The sequence below is a fragment of the Syzygium oleosum genome, unplaced genomic scaffold, assembly GCF_021117445.2.
Source record: "Syzygium oleosum isolate NSW1041296 unplaced genomic scaffold, Sole_v2.1 Sole_v2.20, whole genome shotgun sequence".
NCBI lineage: Eukaryota > Viridiplantae > Streptophyta > Magnoliopsida > Myrtales > Myrtaceae > Syzygium > Syzygium oleosum.
Window position 1 is genome coordinate 530,547 of NW_026607504.1, and position 23,742 is coordinate 554,288.

Below are 23,742 nucleotides of genomic sequence, written 5' to 3' on the forward strand. Positions count from 1 at the left end.
TAGTTGTAGTCTTTACTATCCAGTTTCGCACTTTCAGTTTCCTTAGCTGTAATTGCTCAGGTCTTTGTAAACTTTGGACGCCACCAGCAATTGGATGGATTCGTCTAGATTTTCTGTAAAAATCAAGTTCCTTATTCACGCCTGGATTACTCCTGTTCGGAATTAGATCTAGAACTCAGTCTCCTTTCATTAAGAACCGAAGAACGACTTTCGGTGAATTATATTTCGTTGTAAGGACATTTCCGACGAAACAAAAACTTTGAAAATTACAATTTAACATAGCAGACAAACTTCATGGGGATTAGGTTTTCCTATCCAAGTAACCATGTAGGCTGAACCATACCCAGAATTTCCCAAAGTCCATTTCATAACGTGTTATAAGTCTGCACGATTTAAAGATGGAATTATCAGCCTGGAGTGGACCAATCTCATGTTGCAGCAGCAGATCCATGCTTAATCACTGTGCTTGGTCGACGAGTTTCCATCTTCATCGCATGACTGTGTGTCCCAAAAGGACTCTCCCCCACCAAGATGCATCAAACTAGCATAACCAACAATGACATCTCTTACAATGAGGGGACTAGAGTTCTGACAGCGTCTTCTTGACTTTCTCCGCCGCCTTGTGGGCACTCGCATCCGCCATCTTCGCGGCGGATTTGGCCAAACCCTCCACCGCGGACTTCCCCTTCTCCAAGCTTTTGGCCACCGCCTCTCTCACCTTCTCCCCCACTTCCTTGGCCGCCCCACCTCCTTTCCCATCGTCCCCCGGTCCTCCCCTAAAACTTCAATCCACAGATACGTTCCGCATGAATTTAGAATCTAAGAAACCGAGTCGCAACAAGTTGCAGCGTAACTTACTCGAGGTTCGGGGGGGAAGAAGTAGGCGTGGGCTTGGCGAGCGAGGGTGGCAAGCTTTTCCCGGTTGAGTGACGACGCGCTGCTCATAATCCGATGAACCATCGACCGAGGTTTCTGCTCGGGATGACGACGATCATCCGCTACCAAGGGTTGCTCTGCCAATACAGACGAAAGCAAAACAAGCGAGCAGACGAAGATCAACGTTCCTCTCATGGCTTTATCCATGGTCGACCCCACGAGTTGATCATGCGGAGGAGCATTAAGAAGAAGAAGAAGAAGAAGAGCAAGAACAAGAAGGGTTATCTTGACAGTTGACACGTCCGCGTTCTGATGAAAAGCCATGCAGTGGATGGATGTTGTGGAGGACGTGGCTAGTGTCCACGTTCTCCCCACCCACACGTCCTTGCGGTGAGAACCTCTTATTTCCTGAAAAAACACAAAGATCGAAGCAAAGGAATATTTCATTAACCTAATACTATATGATTGACGGACATATAGCATAGATCGAGTCCACTACTTGCATTGTCTATTGGGGACCAATATATAGCATAGATCCAGTCCTAAAACCTTTGTCGTTCTATTTTTCTTTTTTAATAAGTCAAAAGAAACAGTAATGCACTGCAGATGACCCGAACCAAATAAGTTATTTGCAAGAAATTTATGAGAATTGTCCAGTTAACCTCCATTTAGTTTGACCCACTTAAAACCTTTGTCATTCTCTCTCCCCTTTGCTTGAAGATAAATAAATCAAAGAAAAAATAATCAAAATAATTGAAATGATAAAACCGATGTTCTCGATGAAAATTACTCGCATGAATAGAGAGAAAGAGATCCCATCGTCCTTGAGCCAACATTAGTTGTTGACCAATGTTGTCTCAATCACGGTTGGTGTCACCGCTGCAATTCTCATTACAAAATAAGATTAAACTACATTGAAATCCGTACAATATATTTAAAACTGAAATGGTAATTTTTTTTTCTTACACAGTAGAGAAGCTCAGTTTAAGAACTCAATGATATTCTAAAAACTCTCTCTTTTATCCCTTTTCTCTTTCTTTCACTTTTCATGATTGTTGGTAATCACTAGTTAGAACAATTTATCCACAAATGCAGTGAAGCAATGCGAGGCATGTCAAGATTTCTCACCCAAAGCTTGTTGATCGACTAAAATGACCGAGAAAAATTAATGAAGAGTTGAAAACAAGTTGAATTCACGTATATTGATGATGGCTTACTTACTTGTTATAATTAATTTTGATTTTGTTTGCACCTAGTAGAAGTCAAATTACAATACCCATGATTCCGTTCCATCCGGTGTCGGTTGCCATCAATTCCTTTGTCTTCTTACAACATTTATCGTCAGTTTATCAAGAAACACGGCAGATTATGCATTGGAAGAGAGAAGATACATAAAATCCAGAAACGTTACAAAGTCCCATTAAAGATGACAAGCGATGTCGATTGAATGGTGAAAGTAAAAGGTCTCTTTGAATTGAGTGTAACAGATGATGATATGACATAGGTATGAATGCGCGATCGAGAAGCGTGGGAACGCTGTGAATTCGAACATTGTAACGTAAGTTTTCCAAACGTAATGAGAAACAAACTCTGACAAAACACATTGATGCAGCCCTATTAAGTGATAAGAAGACTTACGCAATAAATGGGGTGCCTGGGTGGGCGACGGTCAACTCCTCCCTTTGGCGGGCATGCATTGCAGATTCCAGCTTCATATACTTAACCCCTCGTGTGATCCCGAAGTTGCGGAGGTAACATCATCCTGATCTGTTTTTATAAATAGCAAAAATCAATTAAGGCCAGAGCAAATTAACGAGATGGCTTGGTCTGAGCACCCTCATCAGTCATCCATGATGCTCAGGAGTCTTGCGTTGTCAACGGTTCTTTTGTTCGTCGTCGCCGGCAACAGCGACATTGGCGGCCATGGCCTCCATGGATGGGATATCAGTGCTCATGCCACATTCTACGGCGACATCCATGGCGATGAAACCATGAGTAAGCTACATTAACTACAGATTGCATTGACTCTATTAATCCCTCTCCCCCTCAACGTGACATATATATTTCGTGCTTGTTGGCTTTTTGCCCAAAGTGGGAGCTTGTGGGTATGGAGACCTGTTCAAGCAAGGGTATGGACTGAAGACGACGGCCCTGAGCACGGTCCTTTTCAACAACGGAGCGACTTGTGGAGCCTGCTACGACATAATGTGCATCCATTCCCCCTGGTGCTTGCCCAACCGGCCCGTCATCCGGGTCACCGCCACCAACTTTTGCCCGCCCAACTACAGCAAGCTGACCGAGGTCTGGTGCAACCCGCCCCAAAAGCACTTCGACCTCTCCATGCCCATGTTCCTCAAGATCGCTCGCTACCGCGCTGGGATCGTGCCCGTAGCGTTTCGCCGAGTGACATGTGAACGGAAGCAAGGAGGTACGCGTACATCATTCGGTTCGAGCTCGAGTTCGAATCTCGTCTTATATAGGTCCTCTTATCTAATGTCCTAAGTGACGTGAGCATGTGAACAGGGATGAGGTTCGAGTTGAAAGGGAACGAGTGGTGGCTGCTGGTGCTGGTGTACAACGTCGGGGGAGACGGGCAAGTGGTGGAGGTGAAGATCAAAGGGACGAGGACAGATTGGGTGGCGATGACCCGAAATTGGGGTCAGAATTGGCAAACCCGGGTCGGCCTCCGAGGCCAGGCCTTGTCCTTCCGGGTCACCACCAGCGACGGGAAGGCGGTCCAGTCCGACAACGTGGCGCCGCCCGATTGGCAGCTCGGCAAGACTTATGAGGGCAGAAATTTCCCATATTTACGGTCTATGCTTGAAGTTTGATTAATATTTGCCTTAGAGAAATAAATAATTCGTGATGATTTTTTTCTTTTTCAGAATAGAGAGGGAAGAAATTGGGATTACTTAAGATAAATTGAACTCTTTTCTGTGATAATCAAGACTGATTTTTGGGGACGATCCTCAACGTGCTTCCTCTCCCTGATTTTTTATATATATTTATTTGATACGTGATTTTTTTTGTTTCCACTTTTGAATAAGAATCTTATAACAGGCGCGCTCATGGAAGCTGATTAAACATTCATGAATAAAGATGACAACCAATTCTCGCGACTTTAAGTACGCATATCAAAAAAAGAAGAAGCCAGTGCAATTGAAAACAAAAACGACCAATTTGGTTAGGGAAATGGTGAGCCGACAGTGTCATAAGTAAATTCAAATGGAACAGTGGCTCCTCCACCTTTAATTCTCCACGTTTAATGATATGAGTAGATCTGTTTCTTAAAATAAGAACTTAATGCTCTCTCAGCGGTACCGTTAAGCTAGCAATGCCCATTTGGTTAAGCTAGCAACCAGGGCCGGCTCGTCTGTGATCGAACCGATTGGTTTCGGACGCCCGGGTGAAAAAAAATTGGAGAAACCAGCTTTGGTCAGGGTTCTGATTTCATGACCCGAACCGTCGTTCTGGGAGAACCGACCGGGTTCCGGGTTTATGAACCGGTCCGGAACCAGACAAAAACCCCACGTGCAGCGGCACGGCACGACGCTGCAATTGTCGGTGCAGCGCTTTAGCAGCACGCTGCAGCCATTGCAGCACATCTTCCTTCTTCTTCTTCTTCTTCTTCCTCTTCTTCTTCTTCTTCATCATCATCTGCGGGTGCGAATGCGAATGCGAATGCGATTGCGATTGCGATTGCTGGTCTTTCGAGCTCTACTAGATCCATAATAGATTGTGGCGGTAGATTTCCAATCCGCGCCGCAGCGCATCGTCACGTGCTCAGATCTACAGCGCAATCGGAAGATGGGGAGGCCGGTGGGGAAGCATAAATCTGCCAAATTGGTGTTCGGATGCGTCCTCCTCTTAGGGTTTGGCCTCGTGTACGACTACTTCTGGGCCGCTTCTCCGCGCTTCACTTCTTCTCCTTCTTCTTCACTTTCCTCCAATTGGGCCACCCACGAGGCCCCTTCCAAGATAACCCTGCCCAGTGATGCCGATCGTGGCTCCCTCAAGGTACCGTTCTTGCTTAGTGCGTCCCTGTTTCGAGTAGTCGCGGGTCCTCCGATTTGATTTGGCTTCGCAAATGCCGAGAGAGACTGCTGAGGCCGAGAGGGATTGCGTTGTTTATAGGGACGAACTGCGGAGACGGACGATGCTCCTGGGAGAGTCTTGTCTGCAACTTTTGCGGATCTACCCGGGCCGGAGCTGAAATGGGAGAAGATGGCTCCTGCGCCGGTGCCTCGGTTAGATGGGGCGGCAATTCAGATAAAGAGTCTTCTTTATGTGTTCGCCGGATACGGCACTATTGATTATGTAAGAACACCACTAACCTCCTTGATTTGGCATGTGTGGTCTGGACTAGGAAGCAAGCTATCAACTTAAAATGTCTCTTATCATTCTCGTGCTATGTTAACTTGGCCGCTTTGCTGCTTCTCCTTGGGAACTTTTCGATGCTTGTTGGTTTGTTACTCTAGGGATGCATTGCGGCGAACTTTGCGTCCGATGCAGTTAGAAGTTCTGTTATTTGTGTTCACGTTGGACATAGAACTCTGCCAAACGAAAAGCAAGAAATTTTTCCTTTTTGTCTTGGGTACATAATGAAGGGCTCAGTCATCTAAATCCCAAATATATTGCCATGGAATCTTGATTAAAGATTGGTTTAATTCCCAGAAATGCTGTTTAGGCCAGCCTCCTTGCTTGTGTTGTCTAGCGTCATGAATGGGCTATGGAAAATAACATGCAAACATGCCAGGAGTATGTAGTACGAAAGTACTTGGATTACTTCACTAATTTGTGAGCCATGTAAGTTGATTTCTGAGGCAAATGAGCTATGTTTGGAATTAGACAGTTGAGACTTGACTTTATGTGTGATCACCTTGAGTTGGTTATCTTGTTTCCCCTGTTAAATTCCTCATGAGCTATTGCGTGTCGTATTCTTATAATGCTAATCCTGAGTGCTCTCGTAGTATCGTGTATTCTTTCAGCTATGTTGCCTTTTCATTTAGGAGACATATCTAACCACAGATGTAAAGTTGGTGTGTTTTGCATTGTATGGTACAGTATCTGAGCCTGGAGGTTCTGACACTTCCTCTCTTGCTTTATTTTGGTTGGCCGAACAGGTGCATTCTCATGTTGACATATACAACTTTTCAGATAATACTTGGGGAGGAAGATTTGACATGCCAAAAGAAATGGCTCATTCACACTTGGGAATGGTTACGGATGGGAGATATATATACGTGGTCACAGGACAATATGGTCCACAGTGTCGTGGACCTACAGCGCATAATTTCGTGTTAGATACTGAGACCAAGCAGTGGCATGACTTGCCCCCTTTACCGATTCCTAGGTACACTATCTGTTCTCTGAATCTTAAGTTTTAGGCCTTCCAGAGAAACTTCTTATCGTCGTACTCTTTTTTTTTTGGGGGTAATTTTCTGGAAGAGTACTTTAATGATCTTTATGAGCATGATGTGCTTTTATGAATTATACTGAACATTTGAGATCCTATACTGTTTGTCTATTTTTTACCCCCAACTTATTTTTTATTGCAATTATCAATTTTTTCTTCGTAAATGGTTCCAATTGGATCTTACTCCCGTTGAAATCAGTGCAAATTGTTCTTGCCCCTCCTTTTGAGGACCTTTTTTAAATTTGTAAATTTTAGGTATGCACCCGCTACCCAACTTTGGAAAGGCAGACTTCATGTGATGGGAGGCAGCAAAGAGAATAGGCATACGCCTGCAGTTGAGCACTGGAGTCTTGCTGTGAAGGATGGAAAAGCATTGGAGAAGGAATGGAGGAATGAAATACCAATTCCCCGTGGAGGACCTCATAGGTTGATTTCCCTCTTTTATGGAGATATCCTCTCCTAATTTATTTCAGTGCATGGCTATCCATTGCTATAGTTGTTTATGCTGCTCTTATGGGTGGTCATTTTATATATCTTGAGTAACAATCTTGTAAAACAAAGAGCCCTTGATCAATGTAGGCCTAGAATCACTCTCATAAATGCGGAGATCTACTTAATGTTGATCCCTTAATCTTTGACAAATTTATGGATTCAGGGTAATAACATTGATGACTTGGAACCAAGAAACTGAAAATTACTTGGGGGACCTTTATCCCATGCAAATTGTTAGAGGCATTTCCGTTTTTTAAATATCCATTGGATTTTCACATAAGCATTCTTGGATTTTCACATAAGTATCATCACCTTTCCGAAATGTCAAAAGACATTTACTTATTGCTATGCTGTTTCACCTTAAAATTATTTTCATGCAGGGCCTGCATTGTGGTTGATGACCGATTGATGGTTTTAGGCGGTCAAGAAGGTGATTTCATGGCGAAACCTGGATCGCCTATTTTCAAATGCTCCCGTAGAAATGAGGTAGCTTGACTAGCATCCCTCTCGAAATTTCTTTAAATGATGGGAGAACTTCTGTTGTTGACCTGGTCGACGTCATTGGATACTTGTTATATAGCTTAATATCTATTTGTGGTTTTCTCAGTTCATCTGCTCATGTATCTTATTTAACATACTTTTTTTGTTCTTTGTGCTCCGAGGGGACAGCCTAGCTATAGCATCTATCTATTTGATAAATTTAGCTTTTGCTTCACCAAGGGCAATGCTTTGTTCACCCTGTCAGGTTGTTTACGGCGATGTTTACATGCTAGACGATGAGAAGAAGTGGAAAGTATTACCTTCGATGCTAAAGCCAAACTCCCACATCGAGTTTGCTTGGGCTCATGTTAATAATTCTATTATCATTGCTGGAGGCACAACGGACAAGCATCCAGTGACAAAAAGGATGGTGCTTAATGGGGAACTGGTCCGGTTCAATTTAGATTCACCGGTATTAACTCCTTCCTTCATAATACTTGGAAAGAAGACATGCCCATAATTATGTCTACACTTGCCTAGGAACGTAGATGGGTAGATAAAATATTTAACAATGTGTGTCATTGTATCCACTGTTACAACACTGATCACGGTTAGAAGCTCTGCCTAATTAATCATTTTTATGGTCAACATTGCGTGTATGGTTCTTTGCCTATTCTCCTCGTATGCCATTGGTCCATTGTTTATCAGGTCACTTCAACACTTTTCAAGTTATTCTGCTCTGCACATTCATGCTATTTCCTGAATCTCGGAGCCATTTGATTCTCTGTCCCTTATCATGCACTGGAAGTATAGTTCTTGCATTGGTTACAATTCTGAATGATTAAATTGTCAAGTTCAAAGCATAAACATGTTTTACAAGGTTTCTCCTTTGACATCCTGTGAAGCTTGGTTTTTTGTCAAATCTGAAGCATAAACACGTTTTGCAAAAGTTCTCTTTTGACATCCTGTGAAGCTTGGTTTTGGGTTCTTTACAAGATGATTCTACCTTTTCAGGTCAAAGATCTTCATTCTCATTCTTCTTTCGGGTTCTTTTATGTCCTTTTTTTTCTGGTCATGTCACTGTCTTTTACTGAAGTACATGAGTATATGCAGCAACAATGCGATCGCATGGTTTGTCATCACTAGCTTCTGTACCTGTCTTCTGGTTCCCCATCCTACTCATCAAAGAACTAATCTATGCTTTCTCCTAGGTCAATACAACAAATAAACTGGGTTTTGAATCTTTTGATTGCTCTACCTAATGGACAGACCCTTGATACTTTCATATCATTCAGAAGAGCTCGTTTTATTCAGTACACTTCGCTAATTGTACTTTTTGCCTTTTACTGATGTCAAATCCGAAATGATGCAGAAATGGTCTGTGATTGGTAAACTTCCCTTTCGTGTGAAGACTACGCTTGTTGGGTTTTGGGATGGGTGGTTTTACTTCACATCTGGACAGCGAGACAAAGGACCAGCCGACCCTGCGCCAAAGAAGGTCATCGGAGAGATGTGGAGAACCAAATTAAGATTGTAACGGTTTTTTTCCAACCGATTCTTTCATTGGGTTTATGGGATGCAATTTTTTGGTTATGATGTGTTGTGCCTAGTTCAGTGGGAACAAGGGGCGGGAATGGTGTCTCCCCTAACCATGTATAGAAATGCAGGCTTTATGTGACAAATACTACAACTATCGAAGTTCTATAGTGTTATATCTCCATTGATTCTTGAGGAACTACTCTTGTATGGACTACTTTGTGGGGGAATTGTCCATTTGTGTCTCCTTCCTATTGTCCTTATAACAAATACCAAGACCTCTAAAAAACATGGCCACAGAGAGAGTTCAGGTTCACCAATATACGCCAAATGCAATTCAATGCTCCCCCTATGATCACCAACGTCCCAGGACCTATGGTCAGGAAAAAGCCATTTAAGGACGGATCTTTCCATGCTCCATGGTATTGAATGGAAAACGACCTCATCAATGGAAGTAGATTCGTGTCTAATTCCTTTAATTAGATGCATGGATATCATTTAATCATAGAGTCGGCGGTACATACAGGACCAGGTAACGACTAAGACAAATGATAAACCGCACCTATCTACTGGACTTCAGAGCTGAAGCATTAGTTCAGCCAGGAAGAGCTCCCCATCAAACCTGAGGCCGGGTGATTCCGCGGGCTGAATCAAGCCATCCACCATCCCCCCATATATATACAGGTATCTTCCAGAATGATCAGCACAAGCTCGATGGAATGATCTACCATTGGGTTTGTAACCTTTGGAGTTCAATCTTTTCCACGAGTTCGCTTGAATTGGCTGGAATCTGACGGAAGATGCAATTGCTTTAATGTCCAACACCCAAAAGTCATTTTTCCGGTGTCTGTATGAATCCTCGCCCCCATGAATTAGCAGGCGACCTCCTAAGACAAGGTTAGCCGAGTGGCCAACTCTTGGAAGGCAAACGCCTTCAGGTATATCACTTAACTCGTAGAACAATTGCACCCACGTCCCATTGCCCTCGGACAAATCCAAAAGCCACACGTCGTTAAGCACCTCGTAGCCCAATCCTCTCCCTCCAAACAACACTGTTCGGCTTCCCCCGATGCAAGTCAGTGAATGACCCGAACAAGCAGGAGGTGATGGGTGAGTCACAACCTCATGCCATCTTCCTAAACAGAAGTTTTCAGACAGTTCCAATACCCATGTGTCTCCTAATCGAAGGCCATACAACTCTATTCCTCCGTGGACAACCATCTTCCGGTCATCGATGCAACATGCAGCGTGTGCTCCGCGGGCAGGCGGTACGACTGAACCCACATCAAGTAGCCTCCACAATAACGTGATGCCCAGAGTCTCGTGTAATGCGACTTTCCCTACCCACGTATCATTTTGGCGGTTCCCAAGGTCATTGATTCCTCCAAACAGAACAAGGAAATCACCTATCACCACACACGTATGCCCAAATCTTCCACTTGGGGAGCCTGAATTCACCCTCTGCCATTTCAACCTCCTCCTAAAATCTTTTCCAATATATGCCACCCAAGTGTCATCAAGATGACGTCCTAATGTGATAGAAAAGGAAAAAGGATATTAGATAAAGAGATCAATATTCAACAGTGAAAACATGCATTTGCTGATCTACTTTAGAGGTTCTTGGCACACTATTCCACTATGGCCGCAAAAGTTTTACTCTGTTATTGTATGCAACTGATCCACTTTCCTAAGCCAGCCATGACAGATGCCCAGCTCCAAGAACCCTTTGATATATGAATTTACTCTCCCTATTAGGAAGTAAACTATAACGAGACCATTTTTCAGTTTTTCAAAATAGTCGTTGGGGAAAAATCTATATCATACAACTCTTACAGAGCTTGATGCATTAGCACATCTATGAAGATCATATTGATAATAAAGCTATAAACTTTGTATGTAACTCCTCTGCTGAACAAAAGATCTTTAAAAAAGAAAGGTTAGAAAAAGCTAGGATAATTGATCACACCAGCAATCAGACCACAGACTAGAGATCGAAGCAATAATGTAAAGAGCTACATGGGTGAGGCGATCCGAAGATACAAGCCAAATAATACCAGATTAATGATTAACGTCCACATAAGACAAGCTAGTCTAACAGAAAGAACTTAGCTTATCCCCCATCATCTCACTGGCCGACCTTGCATTGAAAACATATCACTAAAAGCACATTTACCAAGGAAAAGAGAATCAAATCTGAGCAAAAATTTACTAGGTAAAGGATTTCTGTAATACAAATGCTTGTATGGCAAAACCATCAAAATTGAATACAGGGAAGACAGTAATCAGCTGTTAGATTGATGTAAACAATTCCGCATCTTATATCATTCCATGGGGAGGTCGGTCAGCAAGGATTTCTCGTGATTCAGCAAATCTGAGTGTTCATTTACTTAAAGGGCCAGATAAGAAAACCAAAAGCTATCCTCCCCTCCCCACTAACTATCCAAAGGATGGAAAGGACAGAGGCTAGGCTTTCGGTGCCTCCTCCAATCATGATTAATGAATTCGGGACTGATGGTCACCAATGAATATCGATTCCACATTCTCTCTCTGGCTATCTTCATTGTTATCACAATGGTTCGACCCACTGCAACAATGCGTTGGGAGTAAGAAAAGTTACCATCATGATACTAACAGAATCTCTTCTCGGAAAAACAAAGTACCGGTCTATTTTATTTGGGAGACAAACAAGTCCGCAAGAGCTATTCTGATGCTCTAGCCCTTCCATTGGTAGCTTGATCTCGGTAGAAAGCTAAGGAATACTCGTGATGGTCAATAGCAAGCTAAGGAAAATTCATGATGGTCATGGTCAATAGCAAGCAACAAGGACTCCCTATATTAAACCAATGACTAAGCTAGTTCACTTCAAATGCTTCTCAGACAGGAAATTTTACACTTCACATCCCTGGCTTTATATTGTTTTGATGGTGAAATGATCATAATCAGTTTACAATTATCGGTAGCAATTGGAGTATAAAAAGGCATCTTTGAGGCGACGACATATACATGCCTTGTCAGTCATATACATGAAATATGTAAGCCTGCACTTGAGCACCGATTAAGGAAACTTAAAGAATTTACTTTGGGTTGTATCATGAGCCTGGAGGACCATCAATCAGTGGCATGTTTAAGCAGTCACAACAGCTCCATTCGTACAGGGAGCTCCGAATTGGAAAAAAGAATGAATCGAATATAAATCACGGGACAAGAAAACAAAATCCAAACTCTACAAATCTTTCTAGGCAGACCGTGGTAGTGTATTTCTGCTGAAGACAACAGAAACCCAAAGAACTGAACTACTTGGGAAGTATGGATATACCCACTGAAAACCCAACATCTTACAAAAATTCCACCCCAGGATTGACAGTGATCCTCGTCATATTCAGGAAATAGAAAGCACAGTTTAATGAAACCTTAAGTTTCGAGAGCAATAAGAGACTTACCTCCCTCACAGCCACCGCCAAACAAAACCAAGCAATCAGACACAAAGTTGAGAGTGTGAGAGGCCCTTGGGCTGGGCAACAGCATCTCACCACCACCCATCTCCGAAAGATTATGACACGCGACGGACTCAAGATGAAGCACGCGGTTGTACAACTTCATCCATGGAAGCCCACCCTCCCGATAATCCGAGGGTTTGAGGGCATCCACTGAGGTGGGTCCCCACTCTCTCCTGCATATGGACTCCCAGAGAGCATCAGAGCATGCTAAAGTTCTGAACTTTTTGCAAGTCATGGAGAAAGAAACGATTGAATCAACAGGTAGGAGGAGCAAGATTGAGAAAAGATGGTCTGGGGCTAAATTGCTGATGGGAGATCCATCACTCGAGGGGGCGTTGCTCCTGTTGCTGGTACTGGTCTCTGCCATGGAAAGGGAGCTCTGGATGCTACTGGGTACTGGAAAAGAGCTGGGGAGAATCAATCATTGGGATGCTCTGGTGGGGGTGGAGAGGGAGGTAAAATGATGAAGAAGCTGGTGGGCTGATCTTGTCAAGAAGCGAAGCCAAAATGGCAGATGGTGAAACTTTCCGACTGGGACAGGATCAGGATGTATGATGGCGGGCACGGGGGGGGGGCTCCCATACGTTTTGTCCTGTTTCTGAAACTCTGAGCTCCAGTTGGTGGGAGCATCTTGTACAGTTCAAAACATCGGACTCCCCCAATCTAGTCCGACCCGTGTCTAGTTTCTCGGTTGAACAAAGATACAAAAGCCTGCTCAACATCTGCATTTCACTAAAGAAGGGGTGACGATCGATCGATCTCCTTCTAAATGAACTCTGATTGAACCTTCGGTTTGTTTCTTCGTCACCCTCGAACGGTTGGACGAGAGTTTGAAAAGAAGAAAAGTCTTTGATTTTGAGCTGGACAATGATGAGACTTGAAGGAAGTTACCAATCGCTAGAAACATACTTGTGCGTTGAATATATCCAAGATTATACTCATTATATTACTTTCGCGACTTCCCGCAATAATATAGGTATAAACAATTATTCTAAATATTTGTGTCGGCATACATTTTCACGAGAGAAATATTATAATACGTGGAAGACGGTAACAAAGCAAATATTCACATTGATCAATTTTCCTATAGACTTCACGTGAAATTTTATTTAAAATAGATTTGAACGCATGCCATCTAATTTTTGTGACGAGGGCTTTATTTATCGATCCTTTAATATTACTCATTCATCAAATATGAGTCCGATATGAAATTGATCATTTAATGTTATTATTTTTCAAATATGATTTTGATATTATTTGTTTGTCTTTAAATATATTGCTTGGTGAATATGAGTCAAATATAAGATGGGTATCCTTACATTATTAAACTCTTTTAAATAGAATCTACATATACGTGGTGAATTGTTTTTAAACATTTATTACCAAATTTCGCATTATTCTACAGAACTATGTACACGATTATGCGACAAAAAAATATCGATAAGAAATTAAGTACCAAACTGTGCATAAATATTAGATGCAAATTAGAGATTTTCTTGGATTAGAGTATGGCTAAAGTAACTATAAATAACAAATTATTTCAGTGAAGCTCGCGTGTAAGCATGCCACGTGACTTAACCTCGCGCGATCAATTGCATTCAAGGATGTACGGATATTTTCGAAGGGAGATAATGATATGAACTCTGCCTCAATAAAAAGTTACATAGAAATAAGAAGGTAAGAATATATGTCCTGCATCTCTAAGCCAAAGCCATGATTGGTGTCGCACTTAGGACTAATGTTCCATTTCTTAGATCTAAAAACTGATGATAAGGAACGCTTATCATAATGCCCATTTGAAGTCGAGATAACTACATGGTTTGAGTTAAAGACGTGAAGTATTTTGGTGTGGAGTAGCCCTTCATAATGGCTGAAAAAACCAAAAAACAGAAAGTTGCTCTTCCAAACAAATGTCTGATGTCGATGCTTTGGCTTCTCAATATTCTTAGGCTGTCCTCCAATTCTTATTTCTCAGTTCAATGGGGAACAAACTGACAGGGTCCGTTGCAAGCATTATATGAATATTTGCAATAGTAAAACTTGAACTATGAAATTGAAGTCCCAAGGATCAAATCCAAACATTTCCACACTGGAGATGATTAAAAACATAAAACAGTGAGGGAGAACCTACACATCCAGCCAGTTTCAGAATATATACAATAACAAAAAACAAGAGAGATATAAAATTATAAGTAGAGGCGGAGGATCAGCAAGTGATAACGATACTGTTCGGCCACTTAACATGAAGGGCTCTTTCGATTAATGAAAATCTAGAGAAGACTGCAAAGAACTATCGCGCTTATTTATACGCAGTTTAGGTCAAGATATACAAAACGCCGGAAAATTGCAGTTCCTCTGTAACCTAACAACAGGAAAGCCATCCCAAAACCCAGCAGTCGCTTGGCCAGCATATAAGGAAATTTTCAAAGACCTGCATCCATCTGGAAAGCCAGAAAGGACATCCTATGCAGTAAACTGAGTATGTCATCATCTAAAGGAAGTCTCTAACAGACCTCCTAGTGTGCTCCCTCAAAATGTCTGACATCGATATCTTGTTGCTGGGTCGAGCCAAGGACTGTAGTCATGATGAATCACTAGCATTTTCTGTGATTCTACGGACCATTTAATCATCCCCCGGGTTTGCGCTCTGCATCTATCAACATAGAGAGGAGATTTAACAAGTGAACACAATCCCAAGCAGAATAACAACAACTCTAAAGGACTCAAATAATTTAACGGAACCAGCAATTGGTTGCACACCTCGTTCCTGTTTAAGGAAGAAACTTGTCCACCTGGGTGAGCTGCCTTCGAAAGATCCCTTAAAGTTCCCTAAATATCATTGAGTAATTATTACAGTAAGCAAATGCTTTTCAAAATCTTTGAGACTCAAAAGCCATATAGACAAGTCAAGACATTTCTTATTTAAAAGTAAAAACTCGGTCAAGCATTTGCAAGTGAACATGCAATAATAATTTAGAAAGACACAAATCTAAGGCATCACTTTGACCACGCCAAAGCCTGCCAAACAATATCATAGTGTCTACCCTAGCCAATGCTAAAGTCTTAAAAGAACACCATTACCAGTAACAGCATCAGTCATCTTTCCTTCACCAATGTGGCAAATAACCCAATAAAGTAGATCACCTAATTTTCTAACCAGGATTAGCTATAACATACTTATAACAGTAAAATATTTTCCTCAATGAGCATTCTATAAGCAATATGCACGATATTGGTGCCATAGCTATTGTTTATATTGCATCCTGCAAATAGGAAATATATGATTTGAACAAACTCAGAACCACTTCTCAACTAGACTCTAGCATTCACCTTGTTTGCCCACATCAATCCACACGCATTGCAAAGGGTCCTCGGTCCTTCAGGGCCACGTCGCATCATTGGAGTAGATTTCTCACTAATCCCACAGTGATGACATCTGCACAGATTTTCAGACAAACATAAGATTTATTAAAAACTGAATGCAATGCAAGGCTCAACTTATGCAATGTACATTTCCTGATGGTAGCAATTAAGCTATCATGAAAACATATATACATGAAAAGCTAACAGGCTACTGTTGCTTGGATAAGGTAGTGCTTCATGTATCACAAGCAGTTTTGAGTATCTGGACTTCACATATGCCTTTGTTTTCCATCTCTATTAATTTTCAGCTCCCTTCTTCCATGTCCATAGATTAAATCCTAGAGAACAAATTTGCTCCCACTTTGAGAAAGTTATGAGATAATCCACCATTTATTATCATGAACAAGTAATGCGAATTGCGGAATAGTCAGCATAACTCTGTTAAAACCATTCTAAAATATGCATGTAAAATTCTTCAGGATAATCAAACTTTTCTAGATCACTTGTCATAAGTATGTTTTTTTTCTTCAACAAAGGTTGCATTAACTTGAGTAACTTTCTTACCTAAGTTCCACTATGCTCATTGCACGACCTACCACAAGAGAGATCATTAGAATGAAGCAACAATTGCCAAAGGAGTTCATGAGGACTTGGGAGCAGAAAATCAAATTTTTGGGATGAGGATCACGCGAGATAGATCAGAAGGACATCTAAAGTTGTTTCAAGAAAAGTACATTGAGAAAGTGTAGGGCAAATTCAGTGTTTGGCATGCAAAGGCCAGACGAACTCCTTTAAGAAGTCCCTTCAAGCTCTGGAAGGAGAGTCACCAAAGACAAATGAGGGGCAGGGATTACATAGCTAAGGTGCCTTATCTGTCAATTGTCAGCCATTTGATGTATGCTATTGTGTATACCAAACCACATGTGATGGGAGTTGTTAATAGACATATGGCTAATTCGAGAATAAAGCATTGGGAAGCTAAATGGCTACTAAGATACCTGATAGGCACTTCAAATATGACACTCTGTTTCATGAAAAACAATGTGACATTATAAGGATTTGTTGATGCAGTTCTTGGTGGTGACATGGACAATAGGAAGAGCACCTTGAGTTATGTTTTTACCTTAGGTGGCACTGCAGTCAGTTGGATGTCTAGATTTCGGAAGCGTGTGCCCCTCTCAACCATTGAAGCACATCTAAAGCTAGTAAGAAGATAATTTGATTGAAGAGTTTTCTGAAGGAGATAAGTAAGGAGAACAATAGAAGTGTTCTTTTCAATGACAGCCGGTGTTGTTTGTCCAGCAAAGAATCTAGTATTTCAGTCAAGGACAAAGCACATTTGGCTGAAGTATCATATTCGTGAGCTGATATAAGATAGGACGTTCCAATTGAAGAAAATCCCCGGTGCAAAGAATCTAGCAGATATATTAACCAAGGGTGTCACCATTGGAGAAACTGAGGCTATGCATTGCCCAGAGATCATACTCAATTTGAAATTTTTTATCCACAGGTGTTACTGTTTCTAGGCATGAGACGCATGATCTTTTATTAAAGACACCACACATTGACAACATAGCAGACACGTAACTTACAGGATCTTTTGATGCTGGGATCCGTTACTCTCAGGTTCCCAACTCTGGTTTGATTCCCATGTTGTCACAGCTAAAGAAGATTCATCGTTGTTGGATTTTGAAGATGAAAACTGACCCTTGTTTCTTTGCATCCTGAGACCATGTCAGATTAGATAGTAGGTAAGGTAGAAGGATTGTTACTTCTGTGCGTGAAAATAACTCAAGGTCAACTACCAAAAGTTTGATTAGACAAAGTAACACAAAAAAATTATCAAACATTGTGTCATACCTAAGTGCCACCTCTTTACGGACTGCATAGCGAATTTTCTTGTCAAAATTTCGTTCTTTTCTCTTTTCACGAAATCGGATCAGTGAAGCCAGCCTCTGTGGGACATTCAACCTTTGAGGAGTATCCGTAAGATCCTAATAAAATGCTTCATTAATGTCAAAGGCGAAAAAGACCGCAAAAAGAAGTATTCTTCGAACAAAGTTCCGATACCTGATTTTGGTTGGTGGCTACTGGGATAGCAGATGGATTAGGTGTCACTTCTCTTGCCCCAAGTAATAGCAGCACTGCTTGTACCTGAAATGTGCAAAAGAAACTAATGCATGACCTCAATCAAGAAATTATAGAACAGATGGCAGCTTAATGAAAATAGATGGTTATGTTCCTGCACAAAAATTCCAATAAAAGCTATCAAAGATGGCATAGGCAGAACGTTTCGGACTTCTCTTTTCTCCAAGTCCTTGGTTTTAGAGTTCAAAAGATTTCATGTCAACCAAGGCAGCTACTTCAAAAGATCAAATTTAACCAAACAAAGAAGGACCAAGAGGCAAAACAACCACAATTTCTCTATGTTTGCTCAACACGTGCACTCACAAAGGATTATCTTCTGTCGAAAAATGTTATACGAGGCTGTTTTAACTTGAAAACCGAGTCTCATTATGACAGACCAAAAGGCTAATCGAATTGAGAAAAGTCACCATGCGAAAAGAAAAGAACAGGGGATGGCTCAAAGTCCTACCTTTTGGGGCGAAACAGAGTCAAAGACATAAACTTGACCTTGAAAAGAAAGAGTGAGCTGGTCCCCATCATCACCTCCTCCATGATCCAACAAAGACCCACGATTGTCCGAATCGTTTCCGGCGTCAGAAGGGACATCCCCTTCAACGCCCTCCCCGCCGCCGCCGCCGCCGCCACTATCATCAGGATCACCATCACCATTCACATCATTCCCATTGCTCAAACGCTGTTGCACCTGCGACCCACGATGATGCCGGTACTGCGCTTGCATGGGATGCTGATGGTGGGTCGGATCCCCCATATCCATCCCACCATCATCGCGCCCATGAAAGCCATCCATGTTTCTTGGCCGTCCTCCTTCGCCAACTGCATCGAAGGCTTCTCTTTCACATACACATTGCCAGAATCACCTGCATGTCTATCATGATAACTAAACCAATCAGCCAAGAAGGGTAGTGAAACCAGTAAACCATTCAGCCCAGTGACGAGAAATGGGAAGAGGGAGATGGCTTTTTCGCAAAAATGAACAGTTATCTTACAGGAGAAATGAAATCAGAGGGGGAGTTGCGCAGCCGTTGGATGCAAGGTGGTGAAATTGATGGAATCAAAGGGCTGGGATAACTCCTCCTTTTAAGGGTTTTCTGAAAAAAAAAAAAAAACAAGTAAAGTTAACCCTTTTTTTTAGGTCAATTCTATAAAAAGGCACGAATTTTAGCTCTAATCCTAAACTTAGCCCAAATTTTATTTTGTTAAAAAAAAATCATAAACTTTCACCCATATCCCAAATCGGGCTCACTTTAGCCTTCTATCCACAGTCACATTAGTCATCGGATGTGACATTTTTATGTGAGCAATGATATTCACCATAGCAAGCTGAAGTGGAGATAAAGGCAAAATTACATCTAAACCTTCACTTCTATATCTCTAAGTTATGTTATTCTCTTTTCTTCGTCAAATACACGCTTACTCATTCGCTCATTCTCTCACATGAAGATGCTCACTCTTGCACATACTCACGCTTGGTCGCTCAAACGATATGTGCTTGCTTAAGGGTCGAAGTGGACAGAGAGTTGACGGCATTGAACAGGTCTTCTTCTTCTTCTTTTTCTTCTTCTTCCTATCATATTAGACATATCAAATTATGGTCATCGTGTTATTGATGGTTTTGTCTAAAAGTGATCTATCTCTCGGAAATGAAGTCAATTGAAATTTTATAGGTATAACGAATATATGAAGTTGTTAGGTCTCTTGAATCCTCTGGCCTAGAATGAATTTGATCATGTCGGAGCTTGAGCCTGAAATGAATTTCATCCTGACCAGAGGTGGATATCTCATCACTTGGAGTCTTGGACTTCGTTGATACCTTCGTGCTTGCCGGGTAAATGGTCTCCTGTTATCTACAAGGGCATCTAAAGAACGTTCGACAAATGTTGGTAACATGGGACTCGTCCAACCTAATGGAAATGTAAAAGTGGAGCGCACTAAGGTGAAGTGTCGTCTTTGTGCGGAAGTGGCTCACGATTCTTTGTCAAATTATATTGCCAATGAAAGTTGTGATGGTAGTGTGCATCGAGTTTTGAATGTCATCAATAACTGTGGTTTGTCTATTTCACAATATAACTTCGATATCTGCTCCTCTGATGCAGTCCGTTTACGACACTAAGGCAATATAATTTGACAAAGAATCATGAGTCACTTCCCCCACAAGAACAACATTTCACCCTTGCGCGCTCCATTTTTACATTTCCATTAGGATGGACGACTCTAGTTTTTTCAACATTCATAACCTGTTCTTTAGATGCCCTTGTAGATAACAAGAGACCATTTACACGGCAAGCACGATGGTATCAACGGAATCAAGACTCCAAGTCATGACATATCCACCTCTGGCCATGATCAAATTCATTCCAGGCCAGAGGATTCTAGAGACCTAGCAACTTCACAAGTTCGTTATACCCAGAAAATTTCAATTGACTTCATTTTTTAGAGATAGATCACTTTTAGACAAAACCATCAAGCACACGATGACCGTAATTTGATAAGTCCAATAGGATAGGAAGAGAAGAAGAAGACCTTCTGTTCAATGCCTTCAACTCTCTGTTCGCTTCGACCCTTGAGCAAGCAAAGATCCTTTGAGGCCAAAATTTCAGAAGGAAACGACATCTCTGAGCGACCGAGCGTGAGTATGTGCGAGAGTGAGCGTTTCCATGTGAGAAGTGAGCAAGCGAGCAGCGAGATCTTCAGACGAATTGAAGACTCACGCATGCATATTCGATGAAGAAAGAAAACCCTAGGGAGAACTCGTCCAATCTCATAAATCGTGCATTAGAGATGAAGAAGGGAAAGCCTAGGTGTAATTTTGCCTTTATATCCCCGTCAGCTTGCTGTGGTGGATATTTTTGCTGACGTGAAAATGCTACGTCGGATGACTAACAATGACTGTGAGAGGGTTAACGAGAGCAAAATTTGGGATACGGGTGACAATTAGTGATTTTTTTTAGACAAAATAAAGTTCGGACCAAATTTGATACTAGACACAAAGTTCGGGCTTTTTACGGAATTGGCCCCTTTTTTAAGTTTCTTGGCTCACTATATATATTATGCAATTCTCCTTAATTATGGTTGTTCTCTTTTGCAATATTTTGAGCACAATTAAATCTTTATAAAAAGAAAGATAAAAAAATGAAATTGACAAATTGTTTAGAGAGCAAGGCTACTTTTGGTAGTCAGGATAAAAGTTAAGATATGATTATTTTTACCTAGGAAAACTACAAATCCTAAACTTATCATACGAATGTCAATTCAGTCCTACACTTTTCAATTTTGCTAATTTAATCCTAAACCTTTTGTACGAAATTCCAATATAGTTTTTCCGGTCAATTTTCGTGAAAAATCGTTAACGTGTCGATCCAGTTATTATCAACCATCCTTCGTGGCACATCACCACATCAATGATTTTCGACGAAAATTGGCTGGAAAGACTACATTGGAATTTCGTACAAAGATTTAAGGCTAAATTGAAAAAAATTGAAAAATTTGTAATTGAATTGGTATTCATATAATAGGTTTATAACTAATTAGACAATTTCCCCATTTTAATCATATCTTATGTTTGGTTGCTATCCAAGACAAGATAAAGGTCAGCTGAAAATATCCTATCCTTCTTCTTTTCTGTAACTTCGGTTCACGTTGAAATTTCACGACTCACGCATAGCTCTCTTATTCATTTCAAAACTTTATGGAAGAAACAAAAGAATTAAAACTCTTTCTCATCCGTAACTCTTTGGTTCTACACGAAAACGGGGAGAGAGTCAAAACACTATAGTTTTCGGAATCACCAAAGTAAATGATCGTGCTTTCTTTCTCTTACTAGATCTAGCATTCTTGTCATAATTGATTACATGACTCTAAAATGGTTCCTTTACTGTCTAAGGTTTAGATTGTATAATAATTATGCGTTGATTGTTGGAGATAGTCTCCATTTGTGCATTTCCGCTTTCTTTATCAGTAAATCATGAGATATTCTTACTACTTATGTTTGTGCATTTATACTCATAGGCAGTTTCCACCAAGCACTGGATATGAAAGGATAAGAAAATATCCGATTTTATTATTATTATTCACTGAACAGTGGATGAGATATAGCAAAATATATATATTTCGTATCATAATCTATACAGTTTGATATTGACCAAAAATTTAGACGATCAAATACGGCAAAAAAATGATAGGTCAGGTGAAGTGAGTGAGTGAGTGAGTGAGGATTCAGGAATGGTAAATAATTAAAGGGACAGAGGGTCAATTTATATATAAAAAAAATGGACGAAGAGAAAAAAGACAATCTTGGGTCCGCTTTCATTCTTCTTGCATCGGGTGGTTGGCTCAGTGTCATGAAGGTGACAGTCAATTTACATCGCGAGCAAACTTTTGTATGACTCATGTTATGTTGCTTAATTGTGACATAACTCTCGTGGAGTGACTTCTAGATTGTTAATATCTTGATAGTGTTGTGGTGAGGAGCTTATCAACATTATACCCTCGTGTCGCAGATGGCGCGCAGTAATTACAACTAAAACAGAAAATTTCATAGTGAGCGTGAAACATTTATATGCCCAAAAGAGACTGCTAGACTGATCATCCCTCCCCATCCATATACTTAAAGAAAAATGAAAAATGAAATTGATATTTTACACTCGCGAAAATAAAATCATCGGTCTAAACGTATCTTTTTTGAATTGCCATTCCATTTATTAGAAAATGCAATAAAGACGCTCTACTTCGGTCAATTGATTGACATTGTTTTCTTCTAAGTTTCTTTGTAAACATATAGCCAAATAAAAAAAGAAAATTAAACTTTTCATTTTCTAACCCTCCCAACTTAAATATAAAATGATGTGATCAACGACTTTTATCACGTTATTTGCTTCACAAGAAATTCGGCTCAAACAATATGTCTTTGAAAAGAAAATATCCATCTTTGAGATGCCTTCAAGACAAAATTATGTCCTTAAAATCCCACGTCACTTATTTTAGTCTCACGTATCTTTGAAGCCACATCATATTCTCTCATTCTTGCGAGGGTTAATATCACGAAAAATCTCAAACTGGTACATCTATGACAATTTTACCCCAAACTAATTTTTTGACCCCCAAAAACCCTAAACTGGTACACTTGTGACAAATTTACCCTCGGTTTGTTTCCGTTAAATTTTACTGTTAAATTGCTTTGTTAAATGACACGCGACAGTTAACTGATGTACCGATTTTATGTTTTATCCTCCATTTGTCACTGGTGTACCAGTTTGTGATTTTTTGTGGTATTAATTCAATTTAACGCAAAATAACGGAGGCTAAACTTGTCACAAATATACCAGTTTAGAGTTTTTAGTGGTCAAAATATTAGTTTGGGGTAAATTTGTCACAGGTATACCAGTTTAGGGTTTTTTGTGGTTAAAAAAATAGTTTTGGGTAAAATTGTCACAGGTGTACCAGTTTGGGATTTTTCGTGGTATTAACCCTACGAGATATTTTCAACGGAAGTAGATTTGTATTTTGGTATTTCATAGACGTGGCACTTCGTAGCAAGTCTCTTCTTCTATTTAGTGATTAAATGAGGCCATCATAGTTGAAAGATACAATTACAATGATGGAATTGTACATTGATCTAGGGAATTATTTAATTCGCAACTAATTACAGATGAAGGTATCCAGCCGATGGGCTTTTGGCCCCTGATAATGGAGAACGATGAGTAAATGTCAAAATAAATTAGATGTTAATCAGGAAAATTACCAAAAAAGTCTTAAACCTTTTGCAATTGTGCCAATTCAGTCCTAAACCTTTTTTTTGGGCCAATTCAATCCTAAACCTTTTGCAAACCAGCCAATTCAGTCCTTTTGGCCGGCCGGCGCTGACGTGGCCGCCGGCCGGTGTCCACGTGGTAATATTTTAATATTTTTATTATTATTTTCGAATTTTTTTTCCTTTTT

At 40.7% G+C, this 23,742-nt stretch overlaps 5 protein-coding genes across 10 annotated transcripts; 2 read left to right on the forward strand and 3 right to left on the reverse strand.

Moving 5' to 3' along the window:
* Window positions 1-254: 254 nt before the first annotated feature.
* LOC115689141 (uncharacterized) lies at window positions 255-1,098 on the reverse strand. Of its 2 annotated transcripts, none has more exons than XR_004006654.2 (2): window positions 859-1,098; window positions 255-782 (listed from the first exon to the last, which is right to left on the reverse strand). XR_004006654.2 is itself a non-coding variant. In XM_056320613.1 (2 exons), exons 1-2 carry the CDS (start codon window positions 1,081-1,083, stop codon window positions 567-569), a joined length of 435 nt encoding a protein of 144 aa, XP_056176588.1. In that variant the 5' UTR covers window positions 1,084-1,098; the 3' UTR covers window positions 255-566. The 2 variants fall into 2 exon arrangements, 1 of the variants encoding a protein (XP_056176588.1); XM_056320613.1 differs by having other exon boundaries at window positions 255-776.
* Window positions 1,099-2,709: 1,611 nt separating this feature from the next.
* Window positions 2,710-3,707, forward strand: LOC115689051 (expansin-A25-like). Its single transcript, XM_030615019.2, has 3 exons — window positions 2,710-2,871; window positions 2,969-3,304; window positions 3,400-3,707. The coding sequence occupies exons 1-3, from the start codon at window positions 2,727-2,729 to the stop codon at window positions 3,705-3,707; spliced, it is 789 nt and encodes a 262-aa protein (XP_030470879.2). The 5' UTR covers window positions 2,710-2,726.
* Window positions 3,708-4,523: 816 nt separating this feature from the next.
* LOC115689078 (kelch repeat-containing protein At3g27220) lies at window positions 4,524-8,999 on the forward strand. Its single transcript, XM_030615044.2, has 7 exons — window positions 4,524-4,893; window positions 5,011-5,193; window positions 6,000-6,229; window positions 6,548-6,718; window positions 7,165-7,270; window positions 7,530-7,736; window positions 8,637-8,999. The coding sequence occupies exons 1-7, from the start codon at window positions 4,684-4,686 to the stop codon at window positions 8,799-8,801; spliced, it is 1,272 nt and encodes a 423-aa protein (XP_030470904.1). The 5' UTR covers window positions 4,524-4,683; the 3' UTR covers window positions 8,802-8,999.
* A 271-nt stretch (window positions 9,000-9,270) lies between these two features.
* LOC115689077 (F-box/kelch-repeat protein At1g51550) lies at window positions 9,271-12,871 on the reverse strand. The gene is made up of 2 exons (XM_030615043.2): window positions 12,241-12,871; window positions 9,271-10,329 (listed from the first exon to the last, which is right to left on the reverse strand). Exons 1-2 carry the CDS (start codon window positions 12,662-12,664, stop codon window positions 9,377-9,379), a joined length of 1,377 nt encoding a protein of 458 aa, XP_030470903.1. The 5' UTR covers window positions 12,665-12,871; the 3' UTR covers window positions 9,271-9,376.
* A 1,663-nt stretch (window positions 12,872-14,534) lies between these two features.
* On the reverse strand, window positions 14,535-20,601 carry LOC115689079 (GATA transcription factor 28). Of its 5 annotated transcripts, none has more exons than XM_056320463.1 (9): window positions 20,329-20,601; window positions 18,795-18,896; window positions 18,257-18,673; window positions 17,731-17,814; window positions 17,521-17,654; window positions 17,253-17,384; window positions 15,628-15,733; window positions 15,058-15,126; window positions 14,535-14,950 (listed from the first exon to the last, which is right to left on the reverse strand). In XM_056320463.1, the coding sequence occupies exons 3-9, from the start codon at window positions 18,593-18,595 to the stop codon at window positions 14,921-14,923; spliced, it is 894 nt and encodes a 297-aa protein (XP_056176438.1). In that variant the 5' UTR covers window positions 18,596-18,673; window positions 18,795-18,896; window positions 20,329-20,601; the 3' UTR covers window positions 14,535-14,920. The 5 variants fall into 5 exon arrangements, 4 of the variants coding, with proteins under 4 accessions (XP_056176438.1, XP_030470906.1, XP_030470905.1 ...); XM_030615046.2 differs by lacking the exon at window positions 20,329-20,601 and adding an exon at window positions 19,120-19,243 and having other exon boundaries at window positions 14,535-14,944; XM_030615045.2 differs by lacking the exon at window positions 20,329-20,601 and adding an exon at window positions 19,120-19,243.
* Between the last annotated feature and the right edge of the window lie 3,141 nt (window positions 20,602-23,742).